Here is a 20,923-nt window from a genome sequence, read left to right on the forward strand (position 1 = left end):
CAAGAAAGAAAACCTTAATGCTGACTCATAGGACATACCACAGATATACAGCTGTATACGTTATTATTAATAGTAAGTAGGAACTATGGGTCAACTTGCTAATCTATTGCAGAACAGTAAAATGTGTTTATGACACACACACATACTACAGACCTAGGCCTGATTCTTTTCTCACATTAGGCTAAATAAGGAACAACTCTACAGAACTCAATGGAATTACACGAGCCTAAAACCAGTGTGTCTTCACAATCACACACACATTTTAGTATGTTACCTAATGAAACAATGAAGGTACCCTCTGCATGAATGTTCTGTGCCCAACAGAACAATAATGTCTCAGATCTCTGATGGGTGCCTAAGCCTAGCACAGAATTTCTTTTACCCTGTCTCTCTGCATGTGTATGTCTATACATAATTTCTGTTCCTTAGCTCTTGTATAATACCTTTCAAACAGAACTATCAAAGCACTTGAGTTCTTTCAGAGTCCGCCAACCCCCTGCTACAAGAGTTAGAACACATCATCCAGCCCCATGTTCTTAGAGTACTACTACTAATACTTTGCACATAGCTTGTTTCATCGAGGGATCTCACAGTACGCAACAAACATCAAGTGACATAAACACCCCTGTGAGGCACAGTAGATATTATTATATCTGTTTCACAGACAGGTAAACTAAGGCAGAAAGATATTTTAAAAAATAACATCCCCCAGATCAAGCTGCAAGTCAGCAGTGGTGCCAAGAACAGAACCTAGAAATCCTTGCATCAGATTCTCTGCTTCACTGAGCTTCTACGTGGCACAGCAGAGAGGGGGCAGCTCTCAAACAGCCACAACTGACTCCTTGATTCTCACAGTGATTCTACACTGAGCTGAGTCCCAGTGTAGGTTAGTGGAGCCTAGAGGCAGCTCTAAATTCTAAGAGCTATTTAGGTACCTAACTCCCACTGAAGCCAATGGGAGTTAGGCACCTAAATACCTTTGAAGATCTGGGCCCATATACCTGTTGAGCAAGAGCTGGAGCGCAATGTTCCAGCCACGCCCTCTTCCCAGATTAATATTCTCCCCATGCTGGGAGCCAAATACATGCATGAGGGGGAAGATGTTGGCCTGGTCATCTGGTAAGCCAGCTATGACCCAGCTAAGAGCTGTCCCATGCCAGAGAAATTCTCAGCTGGGCAGAGGTGTCTGCTTTCTGACCCCTTTAAGCCACTGAAGCAATGCAAAGGAGACTGGACTACAACTGAATAACACTCTAGACCCTTATTCCCATTCCTTTGTGTCACCCACCAACCCACTCTACCTCCCTGGAATGATCAGAAGTGTATCATTCTTGTGACAGGAAGGCTCATGCTTCATGAAGAGTTGCCAACCCTCAACATTAGTTTTGGCTTGTATTTCCTGTTAGGTCATGTGTGGTTTTTTTTTTAAATAAAATATTAGCCAAATTCATTCTCAGTTACAGTGAGGTAAATGTGGAGTAAGTCTGTTGATTTCTGTGGAATTACTCCACATTTATTTACATACTCATATTTCCTATTGGTATACAACTGGTCTTTCTGCTGGGAAGAATCAATAAAATATCTGCCACTGGGAGGCTGTAAACACCATTCATAGTTGCAGAGATAGCTAAACAGTGACAAGCACACCTGTTTTGAAAATTCATTTTTAATGCACAGTGAAAACTTTCTTAAGCAACCACTCAAGAGACTGACAGAGATTGGTTATTTAACAGAGATGGATCTTGTAACAAAAGTGGGTCAGAATTCCATTAGGAATGAGGATACTTTGGGATTGTTATTATTATTAGATAGGATGATATATAAATAGACGGGGGGGAGGGTTGTATCAGTTTTGCTGACTTTTACAGTGTACTCTTCTTTAGAACCTATGTATAATTCACTGATCACTGCACTGTACATAAAAAATACTACATTATCATTAACTTTGAGAATCATGAAGTTTCTCTTCGTAAAATATTCCTATCCTCTGTCAGTGGGAGTCTTTTATACACCTTCAGTTCTATGGCATGCTTTCATTATTTGTCTCCACTCTGCTTCCTGAATATATAGGTCTGGAGTCTGCAAATCTTTCTTCAGGTGAGTAGTCCTGTTAATTTCAGTGGCAATGTTCCATGTGAGTAAGGACTATTGGCATGGGTAACGGTTTGTAGGTTCAGGTGCTTGTATGTTATCCTCTCAGTCCATTCAGTGTCTCCCCTGCAGTACAATGCTTTTATTTTGAAGCAGGGGGTATAAACTTAGATGTGAAGGATTTGGACCCCGGTCCTACTTCCACTGAAGTAGGTTTGCCACTGACTTAGGCTTTTTGTGGTTGTTTAAGAATTTTACTTTTACTATATTTAGACTGCAAGCTCCTTGGAACAGAGAATGTCTTTTTATTCTGTGTTTGTGCAGCACCAAGCACAATGGGATTTTGGTCCATGACTGGGGCTCCTATGTACTACAGTAATAAAATAATAAAATAATAATAATAGAACTGATCATCCATCTTATGAAAGAAATATTATTTCCCCACCCCTTCATGTTTTTACATAGCAAGAATATGACTCCATAGGACCAAATAGTCTACCTTTGTGACCTGGTTAGATTTGTGATTGCAACTTAGTCTAACTGATGTACACCATAGGCCTATCTTCTGCAGATTACTTGATGGGAAAACTAGTGCACTGAACTTTATCTGCTCTTCATCATATAATGATGGCCCCTATGTGATTCCAGGTCTAGAAACTATAATTTCCTTGCCTTATCTAAACATCACGAAAAGGGATTTGTTGCTAAGAGGGATTTGTTGTTTCTTTAAATTTTTATTAACCACTCCCTGTATGATTAAAAGAGTGATGTATATGATGTATATATTCAGAAGAAATTTAGATCTGGAGGTCAGATTTTCTGACTCTTTAAAATAATATTACAGTACTCTTAGGCTGTCTACATTGGGGATTTTTGTATAAATGTAGCTGCACTAATGCAAACTCACAGTGTAGATGTGCTGCATGGGTGCAAAATAGGGCTTGAACTCATGTGACTTACCCTGGTAACTTATCCTGGGGTAGGTCACACAGAGGCAAGCCACATTTTGCACCAGGGCAGTGGGTCTACATTAGAGCTTTCTACTAGTGTAGGTACACTAATGTGGTTACATTTGTGCAAAATCCTTAGTCTAAATAAGCCCTAAGTAGTAGTCTAAAATATGCACACACAGCTGTATGGCTACATAGCAACACACATGTGAACATGCCATTGTAGAATACTTCCGATTTTTTTAAGGGGAACACCTACAAATCTTCAGGCATTTCTGAATGTATGATTAAGATCAAATTTTCCACACACACACACATTGCATAGACTGGGAGACACGAATGGTCAGACCTGCAAACTCTTACACAGGAGTAACTTTACTCACATTGAACTCAATGTATCTGCTTATGTGAGTAGTGTTACCCATATGCTTAAGTCCTTGGAAGACTAGGCCCCTCTGAGCTCAGACACTGCAGAAAAAGTTGCTCTTTTTGTGGAAAGATTCTAATACTCTCTTTTCCTGCACAGAGCGCTAAATAAGATTTCTTGAAATAGAAAAACAAAAATGTGCTCACTCTGTCTATCTGTGTGTCTATGAGATTGGCAATCCACACCTCCTTCTGCAGGTTCAAAGAACTTTCTGCCCCTGTTCACTCCAGAGGCTATGTCTTTACTGCAAAAATGAGGTATGGTTTTACATCGAGATAGCTATCTCAGTATAAAATCCTAGCAGAGACAAGACATGGGTTGTTTTTACCTCAGTGTAGCTAGTTGAGGTCAACCCTATAACCACCAGCCGGTGTTATCTTAGCTACACAAGGGTAAAAACTGCAGTGCCTTGCCTCCCTTACGGATTTTATATTGAGATAGCTAATTTGAGATGGCTATCTTGATTTTAAATATCACCCCTTTTCACAGCCAAGAGCCCGTTCTTGCTGCGAAATGGGAGTTGTGCTTAAGCCCTGCAGGAGCTGTGTGGGATAGCTGGAACCATAGCTTTTGGGGGAGGGATAGCTCAGTGGTTTGAGCATTGGCCTGCTAAACCCAGGGTTGAGAGTTCAATCCTTGAGGGGGCCATTTAGGGATGGGGGCAAAAATTGGGGATTTGCCCTGCTTTGAGCAGGGGGTTGGACTAGATGACCTCCTGAGGTTCCTTCCAACCCTGTGATATTCTATATTCTATGACCTCCTGAGGTCCCCTACAACCCTGATATTCCATGATTCCTGAGGTCCCCTCCAACCCTGATATTCCATGATTCCTTTTAGATCCACCTTTAGGATGCAATCCTACAGAAATACAGGGGACAGATCCTAAGCTAAGTGAAGTTACTGCAGAGCTATGATAGTTTACATCAGCGGAGGATCTACCCTGAGGATTCTGATTCTCCATTGCCCTGCGTCTTTAGTCATTTCCATCAGGGCAAAGTAGGTACCCCATTGGAAAGGTAGTGGTTTGCACCCTCTTTGTACAGATGCAAATAACCAACAAGGGGCAGGGGAGCATCCAGTCCAAGTCACGTCCTCACTTTGGGAGAAATGTACCCCTGTGCTGAAGGACACTACAACACAACCCTAGGCACCACTTAAGGCTCCAAAACAGGATGTAGGTAGAACTGAAATGGCCTTAAACACACTGGCCATGAGCAGGCCCTCTGCACAGAGGTGCATTTAACCCTCCAAGTACTGGCATTAGAATCCTGAAAGCTACGGTTATAAAATATGCTACTTAGGTTAGAGAATTAATTTGAACCCACCTTGTTCTGAAGCTTCTTACAATATTACTATTTCTGGTATCTATCCTAGGACTGCCTCCTGAGCTTTGGAAGCTCAGCAGGGTGTGTATTAGATGCAAACAGCAGCCCATGTGTGGGTTAGGCAATGACCCAGGGATCTTCTTTGTGAAAAAGGAACTGAAGTTGAGGGTTTAAAATAGTGCAGCAAGTGATATACATAGCAAGATCAAGCTGAGGTTGGAAAATGGATCGTGTATCTTTAACCCACAGAAGTAGAAACCTTTTTTTTTTTGCTAGTTAACAATGGAAACTTTTTTTTTTTTTTTTTTTTAGTGTTTCCCTCCCGCGGTCCTGCCAAGCAATAGAAAGGAAAGGAAAAAAAAAAAAGAAGAAGAAGAAAAAAATGAAACTTGTTCCGCTGAGTTCAACCCCAGACAGGCTCACAACTTCCTTCCTGCCTTCCTACTCCCCGCCCCTCCTCGCTCGCCCGCTCGCTCGCTTTTAATCGCACATTGAACAAACATTCAAGAAACTGCAAAGCTGAAAGGGACAAGGCTGATCGCGCGGTTGGCGGGGAAAGGATCATCAATTAGCAAAACAACAGACCGGTGAAGGCAAGCCCCCACGAGTCAACAAAAAAGAAACTAGCCCATTTTTTAAAACCCCTCTCCTATAGAATATAGACGGCTACATTTTAAAATCCTGATCTGGATGAGGAAATGATTTCTGGAGCATTTTGTGTGGGTCTCAGTTCCTGCGGGTGTTTCAAGGGGATGTGAACTAACAGGACTGTGAAGTCTGCATGAGTCCCTGATCTACCAGGTAAGGGTGGACTGTTTAATTCGATTTTTTCCCCTTGGCTTTCTCTCGATTAAGCGGATTTTTCTTTATCTGGGAAGAACAGCAGGGCAGGGGGGTTGGATCATGGAAAAAAAATAGTCGCACACGTTTCACAATGTTTCTCAAACGTGCCTCCATGCAAATGCCATTTCAAGCCGCCTTCTCCACTCTTTAGTGAGTAACTGTAGTATTTTCACCCCCTGGCATTAGCTCGTGCATTATGCTGCAGGCAGGAGCAAAATACCTGCCTTTTCGGGCAAGCGGAGCGATAGCAGCAAATGCCTGTTTGAAAAGATGGTGGTGGCAAAAGGCAGTTAGATCATTTTCTGTGAAACCTATGAACTGGTTACAAGAAAAATACAAATAGGCTCATGTGCGCTCCGGAGTTCTCTCCAGGGAGGAGAAAGCAAGCTGTCAGCAAAACCACTCAACCGTCCGCCTTACAGTGCATCTCCGGCCAGGAGTTGAGTATGAAAGGCTCTCGGTTTGCTCTCCCACTACATAGCAGGATAGGGGCGTTCAAATGTATTTCTCCTGAACGCTCTGAGAGAGATGGGCATGTACACACACACGACATCTGCACACACCTGGACACTCACCCGTTTGCACATTGTCACAACATGAGCCAGTGCGAGCAGCAGGCTGTAATTCTAGAGATGCATAGGCACCTGTATACCCCGCTGTACACGCACACCGCTGCAAATTATACCCCGGAGCGAATAGATGCCTTTTAATTAATATTAATACGCAAGACAAAGGCATTTAGCAGATAGAGTCATAAGGACACACAGAAATATACATGGACATACAGTTGCACACAGTACATTTACATCTACAGCTTGTGTATGCACACGTGCATATAAATAAACATTGACACACACAACACACTCATGCATATCTTTCATACATAGAATTCAAATGCTCCAAAGGGAAAAGAAGGCCGTAATTCTAGCTATACATACATGTACAAAGAGAGGCACCGAGCTAATATAAACAGATGAAGACACATGGGCAGAGGGTCACCCACGCAGGAAGAATCACATACACACAAAAGCACACAGAGCTGCAGCACACACCCATCCAGATGTCTATACAGGGAACGCAAACTAGACATGCGTGCCCAAGAGTATATGTAAGACTAATTCAAGAGATGCATACACAATCTTATACCACACAGTGGGGACAGACACAGGGTAAACACATCTAGATCTAACATACATGAAACTGCACAAAGCCATGCAGATGCACACAAACACAGAGAGCCAACAGCAGACATATGGATGCATAGTAAACAAAACCACACAAAGGCATATAGACCTATCCACACTTACACTGAAAAGAAACACATTCTCTAAGGAGAACCTAATTTGATCTTCATGTCATACGGGGACAGACATATACACACATACCCACAGCATAGACAAAGGCACACCAGTACTTACGCATATTTAAGCCAAAATCTTTTAGTCAAAACTTGAAAATTGTTATTTAGAAATTCTCTTGTGGTGCTGTATGGGAGTTGTAGTTTGAGTGCTTCATGCCCCCATTCTCTTCTATAGGTTGGGCTCCTTGGCCAGGCTGCGCCTCTCTTGAGACACAATAGTTTGCCCACTTGCTGAGCCAGTCCATCCTGAGAGATGTAGTGTGGATGGAGAGGGAGCCAAGAGGAGATAGGAGCCATGAGGCAGGTGAACTACAAGAAGTGTGTGTTTTTAACAAAAAGTTGAATTTTTCCACAGAAAGCAGACATTTCTGTGAAAGATTTTGTTTAGTTGAAGTTCCAGTTTTCCATTGAAAATCAGTTTTGACAGAAGAATTTTGATCAGCTAATGTGAATAGATGTAGCGTACACACAAATGCAGATAACACATGCACAAGGCAGTAGAAATACACAGGCAGAAGTTGTACAGAGTCAGCCAGAAACCCCTCCAAACAATGAAGTAGACAGGAACAGATGTAACCAGATGAAGAGACATACAAATACACACCTGAAGTAGTATACATAGGTATATTTGGCATACTCCATGCCTTGCAGAGAGACACACCTAACATACACAAAGCTACAGATATGCACAGGGACTGAGCAAATAGACACACGTGGGGATACACTCAGAGTGAGACACACATACACAGTAAGTGGATTCAGGCCCTGAGGCATACACACACACAGAGGCAGTAGATATATATGTACATAATCGACTCCTAGCACACGGAGGGCCACAGCAAACCACACCACACCACAGTCACTTACCCTTTGCTCACGGGCGGAGTCTGTGCCTTGTCCCATGCCCATAGCGCTGTTGCTCCTGGCTCCAGGCTCATGGCTCTCTCTCTCCTCTCCAGCTGATTTGTTTATGGAGCTTTGGGCAAGGGCCAGGCCAGCTCCTCTGCCCCCCTGCGGCTTCCCAGGCGATGGTGCTGCCCCCGGCCCAGGGAGGACCCCGGCTGCCCGGCAGAGGCTGACCCAGGAGGAGAAGGAGGAGGCGGCTTCCCCCGCGAGCGCCCGGGCTCAGTACTATGGCTGTGTACTGCTATGCGCTCAATAGCCTGGTGATGATGAATAGCAGCAACGAGGTGAAGAGCGGCGGTAGCCGGAGCAAGACGCCTCCCCCCTTGGGGCAGGTGCTGCAGGTCCCGGAGCGGCACGGCAGCTGCTGCCCGCTGGCCACGCTCAGCCCGGGCGCTGGGAGCCCCAGCTGCCCCCGGAGGAGCTCGGCCTTCCTCTTTCCCCAGGGGGAGCAGCCGCCGCCAGAGGAGCCGGGGAGCGCCGGGACTCCCGGGGGCGGCAGGCTGCCCAGCAGCCCGAGCTGGCTGGGAAGGGAAGAGCTGGCGCGGCCCCGCCAGCGGGAGCTGCAGAACGTGCAGGTGAACCAGAGAGTGGGGCTCTTCGAGGCGCACATCCAGGCGCACAGCTCCGCCACCCTGCACCTCAAGAGCCCGCGGCTGGGCAGGAGATCGCCGTCCCCCATCCCGCCCCGCCGCAGCCGGCCCCCCGGCGGAGCCCCACAGGAAGCGCCCAGGAAGGAGGAGGACAAGGACCCGAGAAGCCCCTTTCCCTGGCCGGAGGTGGAGAGGGGGATTTGGGGCCGCGGAGCGCAGGATCCCGGAGAGATGGAGAGGGGGCATGAGCCCACCAGAGTGCAGGTTTCCGGAGAGATGGAGAGGGGGGGTGGGCTCTGTGGGGCGCAGATTGCCAGGGAGACGGAGAGGGGGAGCAGCACTCTTGGAGCACGTTGTACAGAGGAGATGGAGAGGGGCGGTGGGGTGCCCAGGGCGCTGGGAGCGGAGGAGACGGAAAAGAGGAGCGGGTCCTGCGAACAGGAGGGACCAGAGGAGAGGGGGAAGTGGAGCGGGTCCTCTAGGGCACAGAACTCAGAAGTGATGGAGAGGGGGAGCAGTGGAGCGCAGAACTCAGAAGTGATGGAGAGCAGGAAGAGGGTTCACACAGCGCAGGGCTCGGAAGAATTGGAGAGGAGGAGCGAGTCCAGTGGAGCGCAGAGCTCAGGGGTGTTGGAGCCAGGAGCGGGGACCCACAGCATGCAGGGCTCTGGGATGATGAAGCCAGGAGCTGGGACCCACAGCACACAGGGCTCTGGGGTGATGGAGCAAGGAGTTGGGACCCACAGCACGCAGGGCTCAGGGGTGATGGAGCGAGGAGAGGGGACACACAGCGCGCAGGGCTCAGGGATCATGGAGCAGGACAGAGTGTCCCTAGAAACTCAGGGTTCTGCATCAACAGAGGAGGGGAGCGAGAACTGTGGATCAAGGGGCTTGGACACTTCAACTGCCCCGGAGCAAGGGAGGGGTGAAGAGCAGCATTGCCCCCCCAGGACTGGCTGCTGGGGGGAGCTCAGGAGTCTGCTGGCCTGGGCTGGCTCTGCGGAGGAGCTGCGCCCAGTGTCTGGGAACTCCTTGGGAGCAGTGGATCAAGCCTGTGCCCGGCTGCAGCAGGACCACCCTGGAGACCATCAGCTGCTGGTGACAGTGGCATCCACAGAACAAAAGGGGAAACCCCTGGGGGAGGGCTGCTGCGGAAGCAGCATCCCTGCTGTCATCATTACTGACCTAGGGGGTCAGGAGGAGGAGGCCGGGGAGAGCCCCCAAGTGAACATGCCCATCAGGAAGCTGTCTTCCTCTTCGGCTTCTTCCACTGGTTTCTCCTCATCCTGGGAAGAGTCCGAGGAAGACATCTCCAGCGACCCCGAGCGCACCTTGGATCAGGCCCCGCCCTTCCTGCAGACCCTGGACCAGCACAAACCCAGAGTGGTAAGTCCAGCCCAAAGCAGCTTCCCCGGGGTTGTGGTCCCCAGTGTTGGCTCTAGTACTGGTACCCCAGACTCCACCATGGCTCCTTCTCTCAATGCTGGGCCTGGGACCAGGGCCAGCCTCCCTAACCGTAGCCTACCCACTAGCTTCTCCTGTGTCCTCGCTCCCCCATCCTGGAACTTGGCTGCTCACCATGCCAGACTGCGTTAGGCTGCGGACAGGTAAATGACAGGCAGGGTAGCTGAGGTCTGGTAAATGGATACTGTAGCCCCAGATCCTTTGGGAACCACTCTTCTAATGCATCATCACCCTGGCAATTATAGTAAAAGACCTGCCAGTAGCCCTTCTTTATCTCAGCTGGGGTGCTGCCTCATTAGCCATCATTATTAACCACAAAGCCTGTGTGCTTATTAAACTCTGATGAAAGACAAAGCCAGAGTCAAACTCTTTCTGTCCTGGCTGAGATTATATTGATTGGTAGGTGTTTAGAAGATGCTTGCAGTCATTTAAGAGAAACTTTCTCTCTCTCTCTCTCTCTATTTCACACACACACACACAAAACCCATCACTGGTAACAGTATGTTGATGGTCATCAACTGCTTTTAGGAGAGATCTTGCACAACCCAATGGAATGCCCAATTCTGTAGTACTTAGGCAAAACTCCTAACCAAGGACTGCAAGCCTGGTTGCAGAGAATTTACGTAGAACTATTTATTATTCTTTTAATTTCAGACTATGATGTGGTTCTTCTCACCGGCACCAGTTTTACACTAGTGTAACTTCAATGGCTTTTGAGGAGTTTGCCCTGATTCACTTGCACATTTCCTCTTCAGAATTTCTATCTATCTATCTATTTATCTATCTATCCATCCTGCTGCCCACCAATGTGGCATTTGCACACCTTTCACGTAAAGTGAATAGCAATAATGAAATCTCTAATACATTTCATGGACTCTCTGGCATGTCTCCATTTTTGGAGTAAAAACTTTGCTCAGAGTAGCATTTAACATTTGTTATTAATTTATTTTATATGTTTATTTGAGGTGGGTTTATTTGGTTGGTTTGGGGTTGCTTGGGGTTTTTTGGGTAAGGGGGAGGTGCGAGTGTTGTGAGTGTCATTCTTGCGAGGGTGGAAAGGCCTTTTCAAAGAGGAAGGTTTTGCAGCATTTCCTAAAGATGGTCAGACTCTGGATTCACCTGATCTTCTCTAAAAGATTGTTGGATCCTCTGGACAAAGCATGCTTTTTCCTTAGCTCTCACATGCTTCGTCCTGAGCTTTGTGAGGTGAATTGTCCCAAAGGAGCAACGTCACAGTGTTTCAGAGATCGAAATTCGGTCTTTAATGTAGCTGGGACTTGATCCACTAATTGCTTTAACATTTAGGACCAAAGCCTTTAAACTGTCAAATCCTGAAAGCGCCCACAACTCTCATTAACTCTAATGGGAGATGTGAGGGCTCTCTAACTCTAATGCGAGATCTGGAGCATTCCTCATGATTCGGTCCATTATGTTTAAACAGCCTTAGGCATATGGTAGTGAAACTCCTGTTGACGGCAGTGGTATGAGTACAGTAGAACATAAACTGAATAGAAGGATCAAGCCCTCAAAAAAGGATACTATGTGGTTTGTGAACAACTATCAGGCTGAAACATAAATGAAAAACACCTTTTTTTGGCTGCTTTTTTCTTCTCATAGCAAGGATCCAGGCCCAATTCTGTGGAGGGCAGAGAAGCAGCTGGGCAGAAACACTGTTGGCAAATGCTGTAACTCTTAATGTTTTCAAATAGTTCGACATATTTAGATCCTTTAATCACTCTCTGGGCTCCTTGTTTTGTGATATTCCTCTAGCTGACAAATTTTTGTTCTGTGCATATTAGTTTTAGTAATCATTGTCCATCACTGACAACTGTGATCAGCAATAAGTCCTGCTGAACCTGTGCTGCAGACAGTTGAGTGCTAGTGTGAACGGGACAAAACCAGCTTCCTTGAGTCTCAAAACTAATTTCTGTGCAAAAGTGGCAAAAAAAGCTTTGTTTCATCCTTACTTGTGGACAAGTGGTTTTCTAAGCTGTTTCAGCAGGACTCACGGCTGACAATGGGCCTGATTCAAAGCTCTTTGAAGTCAATGGAAAGACCCCTATTGACTTCAGCGGACTTTGGTCAGGCCCAGTGGTCTAGCAGTGAGTTTGCTAGCATAGGTAAGATTAATTTGTATTATCAAAGGGTCAGATTCTGATCTAAATCTGGTGGAACACCAGAGTAAGACCAGAATCTAGCCCAAAGAGTCTCCTGAAAATCTGGGGGAGGTTAGCCAGCATTTCTTTTTGCTTGGCTAATCCCCATAATAGTTGCTGGGTTGCAGCCTCCGTGGGGATTCCCTACTATAGCATGAAGTTCCACTGTGGCTTTGATCCCCTGCTTTGCCATTTATAGTGAACTTCTCACGAGGATTATGAGCAAATGTCTGGTAATCCCGTGTTGTTTTGTGCAGATCCTTGATTAACTAAACATGCCCAACCCCCAACTCTGTGTTCGCACTGCAAACATTTGAGAATCCATAATGACAACAGAAAAGGGCCACTTGAATGGTCTCTGGTTGTACACACATTTGTTTTCATGGGTTTACCAATTTCTATTCGACAAAGTGTAACTGTCTGGAAATGAAATATACAGCGAAGGAACATGCATAAGGAATGCCGACTACAGATGATACTAACATTTTTCTGACAAGATAAACCCTAGTGGCCAAATCCTCAGCTGATGTAAATCAGTTGAGCTCATCAGTGGCATTGTGTTGAATTATACCAGCTGGGCCTGAGTATGTGCATCTGCAATTAGTGATATTTGTGTGGGTGGGAAAGGTTACAGCACCTGAAAAGGAGGTAGCAATGAGCAACCGGAAAGTGGTTCTCACTGGAGGTATGTTCGGGGGTTGTATGCTTCATGCTGGGTGTTTACAGATTCAGTAAACAACAGGCTCACTTCTGCCCTTCCTTTCTGGTGTCTATCTGGCTAGAAAAGCTATCTGGGATGTCCGGCTGTCTATTGTTGTTCCTCTTTGTGTTCTTTGTATGGTGGGGCAGGCAACTTCCTTCAGCTGGACTTCAGAACTCATCCTGTGTTGATGTTGCAGATATGCTGCTGTCTAAGTGTATTTTGCAATCTCCACTATCAGGCCAGCTAATCAGACAATAATCCTGCAAATGATTGGGAACATTAAGTTGTTTTGCATGAAGAATGTGGATAGGTTAGTCACCTCCTTTAGAGACACGACACATTTAGGAATGATATTTTCTGTATAACTCTATAGTTAGGTACCTCCACAGATCTCTTTGCCACTCCCCCCCGCCCAACTGATGAGGAGAGACCTACCTCTCCTGTTTCAGTCTACTCAGTAAACTGCCTGTATGTAAAATGCAGTGGGGCCCTGCAGGATGAATGGTGTTAGAGAAGATTGAGATAGAAAATATTATTAAGGAGTGTGTTAGTGATTCTCAGTGAAATGACAATAAGCAAATTAGACCTTTTTTTATAGTAACTCCTCCCAAGGTTTAAATAAAGTGTAAACTGTGCGCGGGTTTCAGGCACTGTGGTTTTTACTGGGCTGCAGATAGTTGCTTGGGGGAAACCCCACCCCCATTTGTGCCAGCTTGCAAGGCTCGAAAGGCAGCAGAGTGATTGCACTTCTTAAGCAATGTAGGAGGAAGAGCCTGTCCAGGGGAATCTGAAACCCAGTGTGCTCCACAGAGTTTCTGGGCCGGCAGTGCGACTGTGGGCAGGCTGGGGAAGGAGAGGGAGTGTGGCCAGTGGGTCCACATGACCTGCAACCCAGCTGCTACTCCAGTCTGGGGGTTGTCTAGCAGCCACCCCATAGACATGCCAGTGCTTTGCATATTGGGAAGGATTCCTTTCTTTTGTCACATAGGCTCTTTGCTTAGAAGGTGGGGAGAGGGGCTTACTATCCCAGCAGCTGTGCCCATTCAACTCCCCATTGGAGACAATGCAGCTGCACAGATACAGCAGAGTGGATGATCAGACCCCTGCAGAGGATTTCACCCTCATTAGGCACCTGATCCTCCTGTCACAGGGTAGATGTAACTCCCATTGCCTTCAGTGGAGAATATGGCCCTGCACGTGTTTCTTTCCGACAGGAGCCCTATTCTCCTGCCACAGGATCTGAGTAACTCCTGCTGCAGTCAGTGGAATTACTCATGTCTTGCAGCAGGTGACCTGGCCCCCTTAGCTGGTTAATTCTCCACTCTGACTCTTAAGCAAAAGACTGGTGCAACGTGTTATTGCTTACTATCTGATCACTATGGTGAGTCGCTGCTATCCAAGCAAAATCCTTGATTCCTCAATAACTCAGAAGCCGGAGAGAAGCAACACTTAGTTTGTCAGAACATCCTGTAACTATTTCCCTTAAGAAAACAAAGGCTTTAAACCCACCCCCCACCCCTCCCGGAAAAAGTAGCATAAGATGCCCTTAAGCCAGAGGTGGGCAAACTACGGCCTGCGGGCCACATCGGGACCGTCCTGTCTGGCTCCTGAGCTCCTGGCCCGGGAGGCTAGTTCCTGGCCCCTCCCCTGCTATCCTCCCTCCCCTGCAGCCTCAGCTCACTGCTTCGCTGGTGCAATGCTCTGGGCAGTGGGGCTGCGAGCTCCTGGGGCAGTGCAGCTGCAGAGCTGTCCTGGTGCAGCCACGCCGCCAGCCACCATTGCCCCAGGCAGTGTGTTAAGGGGGTGGGGGGGGAGGTTGGATAAGAGGGCAGGGGAGTTCGGGGGGGTGGTCGGGGGCGGGGGTGTGGATAGGGGTCGGGGCGGTCAGAGGGTGGGGAATAGGTGATTGAATGGGAGCAGGGGTCCCGGGGGGCAGTCAGGAAGGAGAGGAGGGGTTGGATGGGGCAGAAGGGGGCAGTCAGGGGACAGGGAGTGGGGGGGTGGATGGGGCAGGGGATCCGGGGGGGGCAGTCAGGAAGGAGGGGGGGTTGGATGGGGTAGCAGGGGCACTTAGGGGTGGGGTGACCAGGGGCGGTCAAGGAGAAGGGGTGGTTGGACGGGGTGGGGGGTCTGGGGGAGGTCAGGGGACAGAGGGCAGGGGGCCGTCAGGGAATGGTAGGGTTGGATGGGGCAGAAGTCCAGGGGGGGGCTGTCAGTGGGTGGGGGCCGGGCCATGCCTGGCTGTTTGGGGAGGCACAGCCTCCCTTAACCGGCCCTCCGTACAATTTCAGAAACCCGATGCGGCCCTCAGGCCAAAAAGTTTGCCCCCCACTGCCTTAAGCATTCTTCTTCCTAGCCTTCCCCGGCACTAATGCAGAAACTGAGGGACTCTGACCCCTGAAGTGTTGCAATCACAAAACTTGCAGCAAGTTCAAGAACTCTGGCTCTCTCAACAAGCATCGTGTAATCGCCACTGGCCTAGAAGTATGGAGTTTCCATTAACGTGAGCTAAATAGTGAGAGCTTTTGGAAAGTGCATATGTGATTACTGCAGCAAGGGGAATATATTTATTTGTGTGCCTGACTGGCAGTGACTGTAAAATATTTCTGACATGAGACAATGTAGCTGTGCCAAGCTCCAGCCAGGCACCAGGCAGACCCCTTGCCTTCTCTCTAGGGTGTTCCAAAGCATTGTCTGACAGAAGCACTCCTGATTTGCTCCCATAAAATAAATCAATCAAATTCCATGTTTTCATTCCCATCCGATATGTCATTTTAATGAGGAAGTAGCTGTGTAATAGCAAGTATTTCCTCACAGGGCTTGCTGGCGATGATGCTATGCAGAGCCCCCTGCCACACGGTTCCCATCTGGCCTTGTTCTCTCATCCTGCATACCCCCAAATGCATTGTGGTGCGGTGGAAGCGCTTCTATAAGAAGGTGGATGATACCATTTTGGCTCCCTTCTCTTCAGCAGTTTTTGAGCCAATGGAGGAGGATTTTTACTGCATTCACCCCCCTCCATGTCCTATAGCATAGGGATTATATGGCACATATTACACCCTTTTATTATAGGCATGTGTTTACCAGCACATTCATTCACTCTGGTGGTTTTGAGCAATTCCAGGCTGAAAACATTCATAAAAGAAAGCTGGGGAGGTTTCCGAGATCTCTTTATTTGGGATTCGAATTCTGTGTTGCACAGTTTTGTGACCCCTGGTGCCCGAAGGATGATTAGGAACCAGCTTTTCAAAACAGTCCACTCATTTTGGGTGCCCAGCTTGACACACTGCAGGCCAGCCACCCACATATCCCACTGATGCCTGTTGGAGTTGTAGGTACCTAGCATCTGTGAAATGACTCAGATTGGATACCCCAACATTTAAGCTCACTAAATTTGTGGAGACTTTTCACAGTTTTGTCTACATCTTTACAGAACCATAAAGTGATTAAAAACAACCAAACTGCAGCCAGGACCTGTGTCATGTTTTCCATGTTATTTCTATAACAAGTTAGGACAGATTTACATGAAAAGATAACATGAGCTCAGCACTCACTTTCAATCATTGCGTGGCACTTCTTGAGTATGTTGGCACCTATTTCTGGTATTAAAGCTCACTTCAGCTAAGATTAGTCGTGTACGATAATTAGAGCTCACTTTTTATCCATACCAGTAAGTGAACTGGTTATTACTGAATAACTGAAGTTATTCTCATCTGTTTTTATTAGATGGAACCCAGCTAAAGCTTCCTAAGAAATATGTTAATATTTAATAAACACTGCAAAAATAAAATATGGATGACATTTTCAGAAGTGCCTGAGTGACTTAGGAACCTAATTCCCATTTTCAAAAGTGATCTAAACACTTAGGAAACTAAGCTCTATTGATTTTTAGTGACATTTAGGCTCATAAGTGCCAAAGTCATTTTTGAAAATAGCACTAGGTGCTTTTGAAAATTGTACCCTATGCCAGCCAAATTATGTGAAAGCACAAATAGACTTTTCTCTCCACAGCCTGCACAGTGGTTACGAGTAATTCAAGAAGCTATTTAAGTATTATGTCCATGAGCTTCAAATGTGGGTGCCTACAGTTAGGTTCTTAAATCTCTATTTAGGCAACTAAATAAGTAGCCTGATTTTCAATAGTGCTGAGCACCCAGCAATTCCTGTTGGCTTCAACTGTCCTGCGGGTATTCAGAAACTCTGAAAATTAGGCTCCCAGTGTCAAGTTGGGCACCATAAATGGAGGCACCCCAAATTAGTTTTGAATATGTAGATCCCAACCTCCGTGTACCTTTTCCCTTCTACAATATGTGTGTGACACTATTTACCTAGCACACAGGGCTGCAGTGTGACTTTAATGGATGTTTGCAAAGCTCTTTGAGATCCTCAGACAAAAGGCTCTAGAAAAGTGCAAGGTACGATTACTGGTGAGCACCAGTGCTTTCTGTCCTCATGTAGTTTTTTGTAGATGTGCACAATTAAAATCTGAAACATCTGAATGTTGTTCAGACTCATGTTATCATTCTTCCTCCGGCTACAAAGGTTATTTTCGATGCTATCATACATTTCTGTTATGAAAGAAAAGAAGATTTTATAGTAAAAACATTTTTTATTATTACACAGGGAAAATGAGACAGTCTACTAAAGAAACATTCAGTCCTTTCTTTCAGATCTAAGATTTGTTGCTGATCAAAACACAGAGATGATTTTGGGAGAAGTAGGGGGAGGGATAGCTCAGTGGTTTGAGCATTAGCTTGCTAAAGCTAGGGTTGTGAGTTCAATCCTTGAGGGGGCCATTTAGGGATCTGGGGCAAAAATTGGGGATTGGTCCTGCTTTGAGCAGTGGGTTGGACTAGATGATCTCCTGAGGTCCCTTCCAACCCTGAGATTCTATGTCTGTACTTGCTGCTTGAAACTTCTTTCTTGTAAATAGTACGGTAGTCTGAGTCTGAGGAGCACTACAGAATGGGAACGGCATTAACAATCAGTACGATTGGGGACTTTAAGCAATGGGAAAGCATCCCTTATCTCCCAGAAAAGACAAACATAGTCTCTGGAGTTGGATTTGAAGTATACTTTTAGCTGCTCCCTGCCCTTGAGGTCTGATTTTCAAAGTGTTGAGCACCTACGATTGCCATTGGGTGAAGTCCTGGCCCCACTGAAGCCAATAGAAGTTTTGCTCAGGATTTCACCCCTCGACTTCTGCTGGAGTAGTGGGTGCTCTGCACCTCTTGAAACCAGGCCCTTAGATGTTACCAAACACAGTGGGCCTTATCCAGCAGTCCTTACTGAAGGAAAACTCCCATCAGCCTGAGTGGGTGTGCTTGGCCTGCATAAAAGACTGGCCTATCAGACCCAACAATAACAGGAGTAGCTTGTTGTCAGGACTGCAAAGACCATGTGGCAGCTCTGACTCTCTCACCTTTGCATGGTATCAGTAATGGGGCAGGTTTTATTAATGGAGTTGCGCAGAGCGGAAGTCAACACAGGATTTGGCCCAGCATCTTCACCTGCCTTAGTAAGCATGAGCTTGCCCCGTCAGCCCCCTCACTTGGCTGTTTTCCTGAGAATTCAGATTCAGAAAACCTGAACTGTTTGCCCTACCCTTTGTCCTTGCTTAGACAATGCATATGCAGGAAGACATAACAGAACCAAGTAACACACTTCCCCCCCCGAACGGTTAAAGAGGCACTTGGATACCATGGCAAAGGGGTCGATGCCCACACCAAAAAAGAGACGAGATCAAGGCACTGTGGGAGGAGTCTCCCTCCTTCTACAGTCCTTGTACATGGCTTGGCCATTAGGTGGCCAGAGGAGAATTCCCCCATTGCAAGGAGAGTATAGGACAATCATAGTTGTCTTACAAGGTCCATCCCACAAGCCCTGGCATGGGGGGCTTATTGTGAGTGGGATGGGTTTTACTGGGGTGTCCATTTGGAACCCTATATGGAAATTATAATGTAGTTTCTATCACTGGCAGTTTATATTTAACACACTGTAGAGTGTTCAGACCTGAAGCTGTGTGCCAAGGGGGGGAGAGACAGGATGACTTTCCCAGTGATCTGCAGACCAGAAAGATAAATCTGCAATCTCTGTTGGTATGTTTTATGCTGGTGGATTTTGTTAAATTAGAGTCAAAGTTATTGCATCCTAAACCACTCACATTAAATGTTCTTCCATTTTAGCAGCATTCTTTCCAGGCTCAGCTACATTTGTTTTTATCTTTTCTATGGCAATTGATGACCTAAGTCTGAATATGTATAATTCTGCAGGATCTCCTGTTATGTATTTCTTCCACAGCTGTAGCTGAATCAGGACCGTCTAATCCAATGATATGTTGTAATGCCTAATGCTTCCTTTAATAAATTCCAGATTCTAAGAGTTAGCAAAATTTACATATCCCAAGTAATAATTTTAAACAATAATAGGGACAGAGCCTGAATTATGATTGCATCTTTATTTATTCTTTTAATCTTCTCTAGTCTGACCAGAATGGGAAACCTAACAGGATGGATAAATGATAATGAGACAAACAACATAATCTTTTAATAATGTCAAGTGGAAAATCCAATGGCAAGTTGGCATAGAACTTAAATAAGAAACTCCAACTAAATCCTTACTGGGGACAAGTTCAAATGTGCTGAGCAAGGGATGTAATTAGAGACAAGCCCAAATAAGCTCCCCTGATTCACACAACTGTCTGAACTTTGAAACAGTGGACCTGATTTTTCTCTCGCACCAGTTTTATACCATGCCATGCCATGCTATGCCCCTTCTGTAGTCATTAATACCAGTGCAGAGTGAATGCAAGGGGGGTGCTAAATTCTCCCAAATGCAAATGGTAACATTTTACACCTACTGTGCACTCATTTTGCACTGGTGCAAATGACTGCCCAAGGTGCATGTCAATGCTGAATCAGGCTCATAGACATCCATAGAGTTACATCTGATTTACAACAATGGAAGTGAGAGTAAAATCAGGCCCTGATTTGGAACCTCAACATGATCTGGTGCTGAATTACAGAGGCAACCCCTACTTTTATAATGGACCAAGCCAAAAAATCCAGCTCCAAGTACCCCTCACCTATGAGTGGATGTTCAAAATACATATCTCATATTGCAGCTTGGGACAATCACTGGCTGTCATGACTGTTCATGCATTCAAAGCAAGGCTTGTGGTCACAGTACGAGGAGGTACTAGGGAATGCAATTGCTAGTGTGTTTAAGCAGCTACGGGAAAATTGTTAATTATTATCACTTCAGCAATGTATTGCCATAGTGCTAAAGGCCCATCATGCTAGGCTTGAGCTGCAGGGACACCCCTTGCTATCAGAGGGCAGGGTGAAGATAAAAAGGAAGAGAACAAATAGAGAAAAGAGATTTCAGAAATTGACTTGCACCTGCCTAAATTATTGTAACATTTTAAAAGGCTGCACAATATATGTAAAACCTATGATTTGACAAAACACTGTCAAGTACTTTTTCCCCAGTTCCATTGTTTGTAATTTTCTCCTAGGGACTTGTAAATACAATTTTATTCTAATCAGTTTTGCCCTCTTTCTACTTGGCAAAGCTTAGGTTTTTTTCGCCTGTGTTTTTAACAGAGCTGAGATGAACCTCACTCATTTGCAAAACTAACAAAGTGAACCTAGTGCTCACAACACTGCTTTTCAGTTGAGTTAAACACAATTGAAAAGCCTCTTTAGCATGCAATAAGAAGCTAGCAAAAACATCTGAAGCTCTGCTGGCTGGTCTTGTTTTGTACCTTGTCTACATGGGAAAATTACACTGGCTTATTTATATCTGTTTTTAAGTCAATATAGTTACACAGGTCCAAGCACCTCTATGGACACATCTATTTGGATTTCAGAATGACTTGTTTCAGCCTAGCTTAAACCTGCTCTCAGTTGACTTAGGTCAGGTCTACACAACAGACCTATGTCGGTATAACTACATTGCTCAGGGGTGTGAAAAATCCATACCTTGAGTGACATAGTTATGCCGACCTAACCCCTCCAGTGTAGACAGTGCTATGTCAGCGGGAGAGCTTCTCCTATGAACATAGCTACTGCCTCTTGGGGAGGTGGATTAACTATGCCGACAGGAGA

At 46.0% G+C, this 20,923-nt stretch overlaps 1 protein-coding gene across 1 annotated transcript in view; it reads left to right on the forward strand.

The window, feature by feature from the left end:
- Positions 1-5,216: 5,216 nt before the first annotated feature.
- Positions 5,217-20,923, forward strand: part of ITPKB (inositol-trisphosphate 3-kinase B) — a 110,772-nt gene continuing 95,065 nt past the window's right edge. The window contains exons 1-2 of the mRNA XM_048843357.2: positions 5,217-5,594; positions 7,956-9,878. Of these exons, the coding sequence (XP_048699314.1) occupies positions 8,130-9,878 (1,749 nt within the window). The 5' untranslated portion in view covers positions 5,217-5,594; positions 7,956-8,129. The remainder of the gene's footprint in view (positions 5,595-7,955; positions 9,879-20,923) is intronic.

The sequence above is a fragment of the Caretta caretta genome, chromosome 3 (assembly GCF_965140235.1).
Source record: "Caretta caretta isolate rCarCar2 chromosome 3, rCarCar1.hap1, whole genome shotgun sequence".
In the NCBI taxonomy this organism is placed as follows: Eukaryota; Metazoa; Chordata; order Testudines; family Cheloniidae; genus Caretta; species Caretta caretta.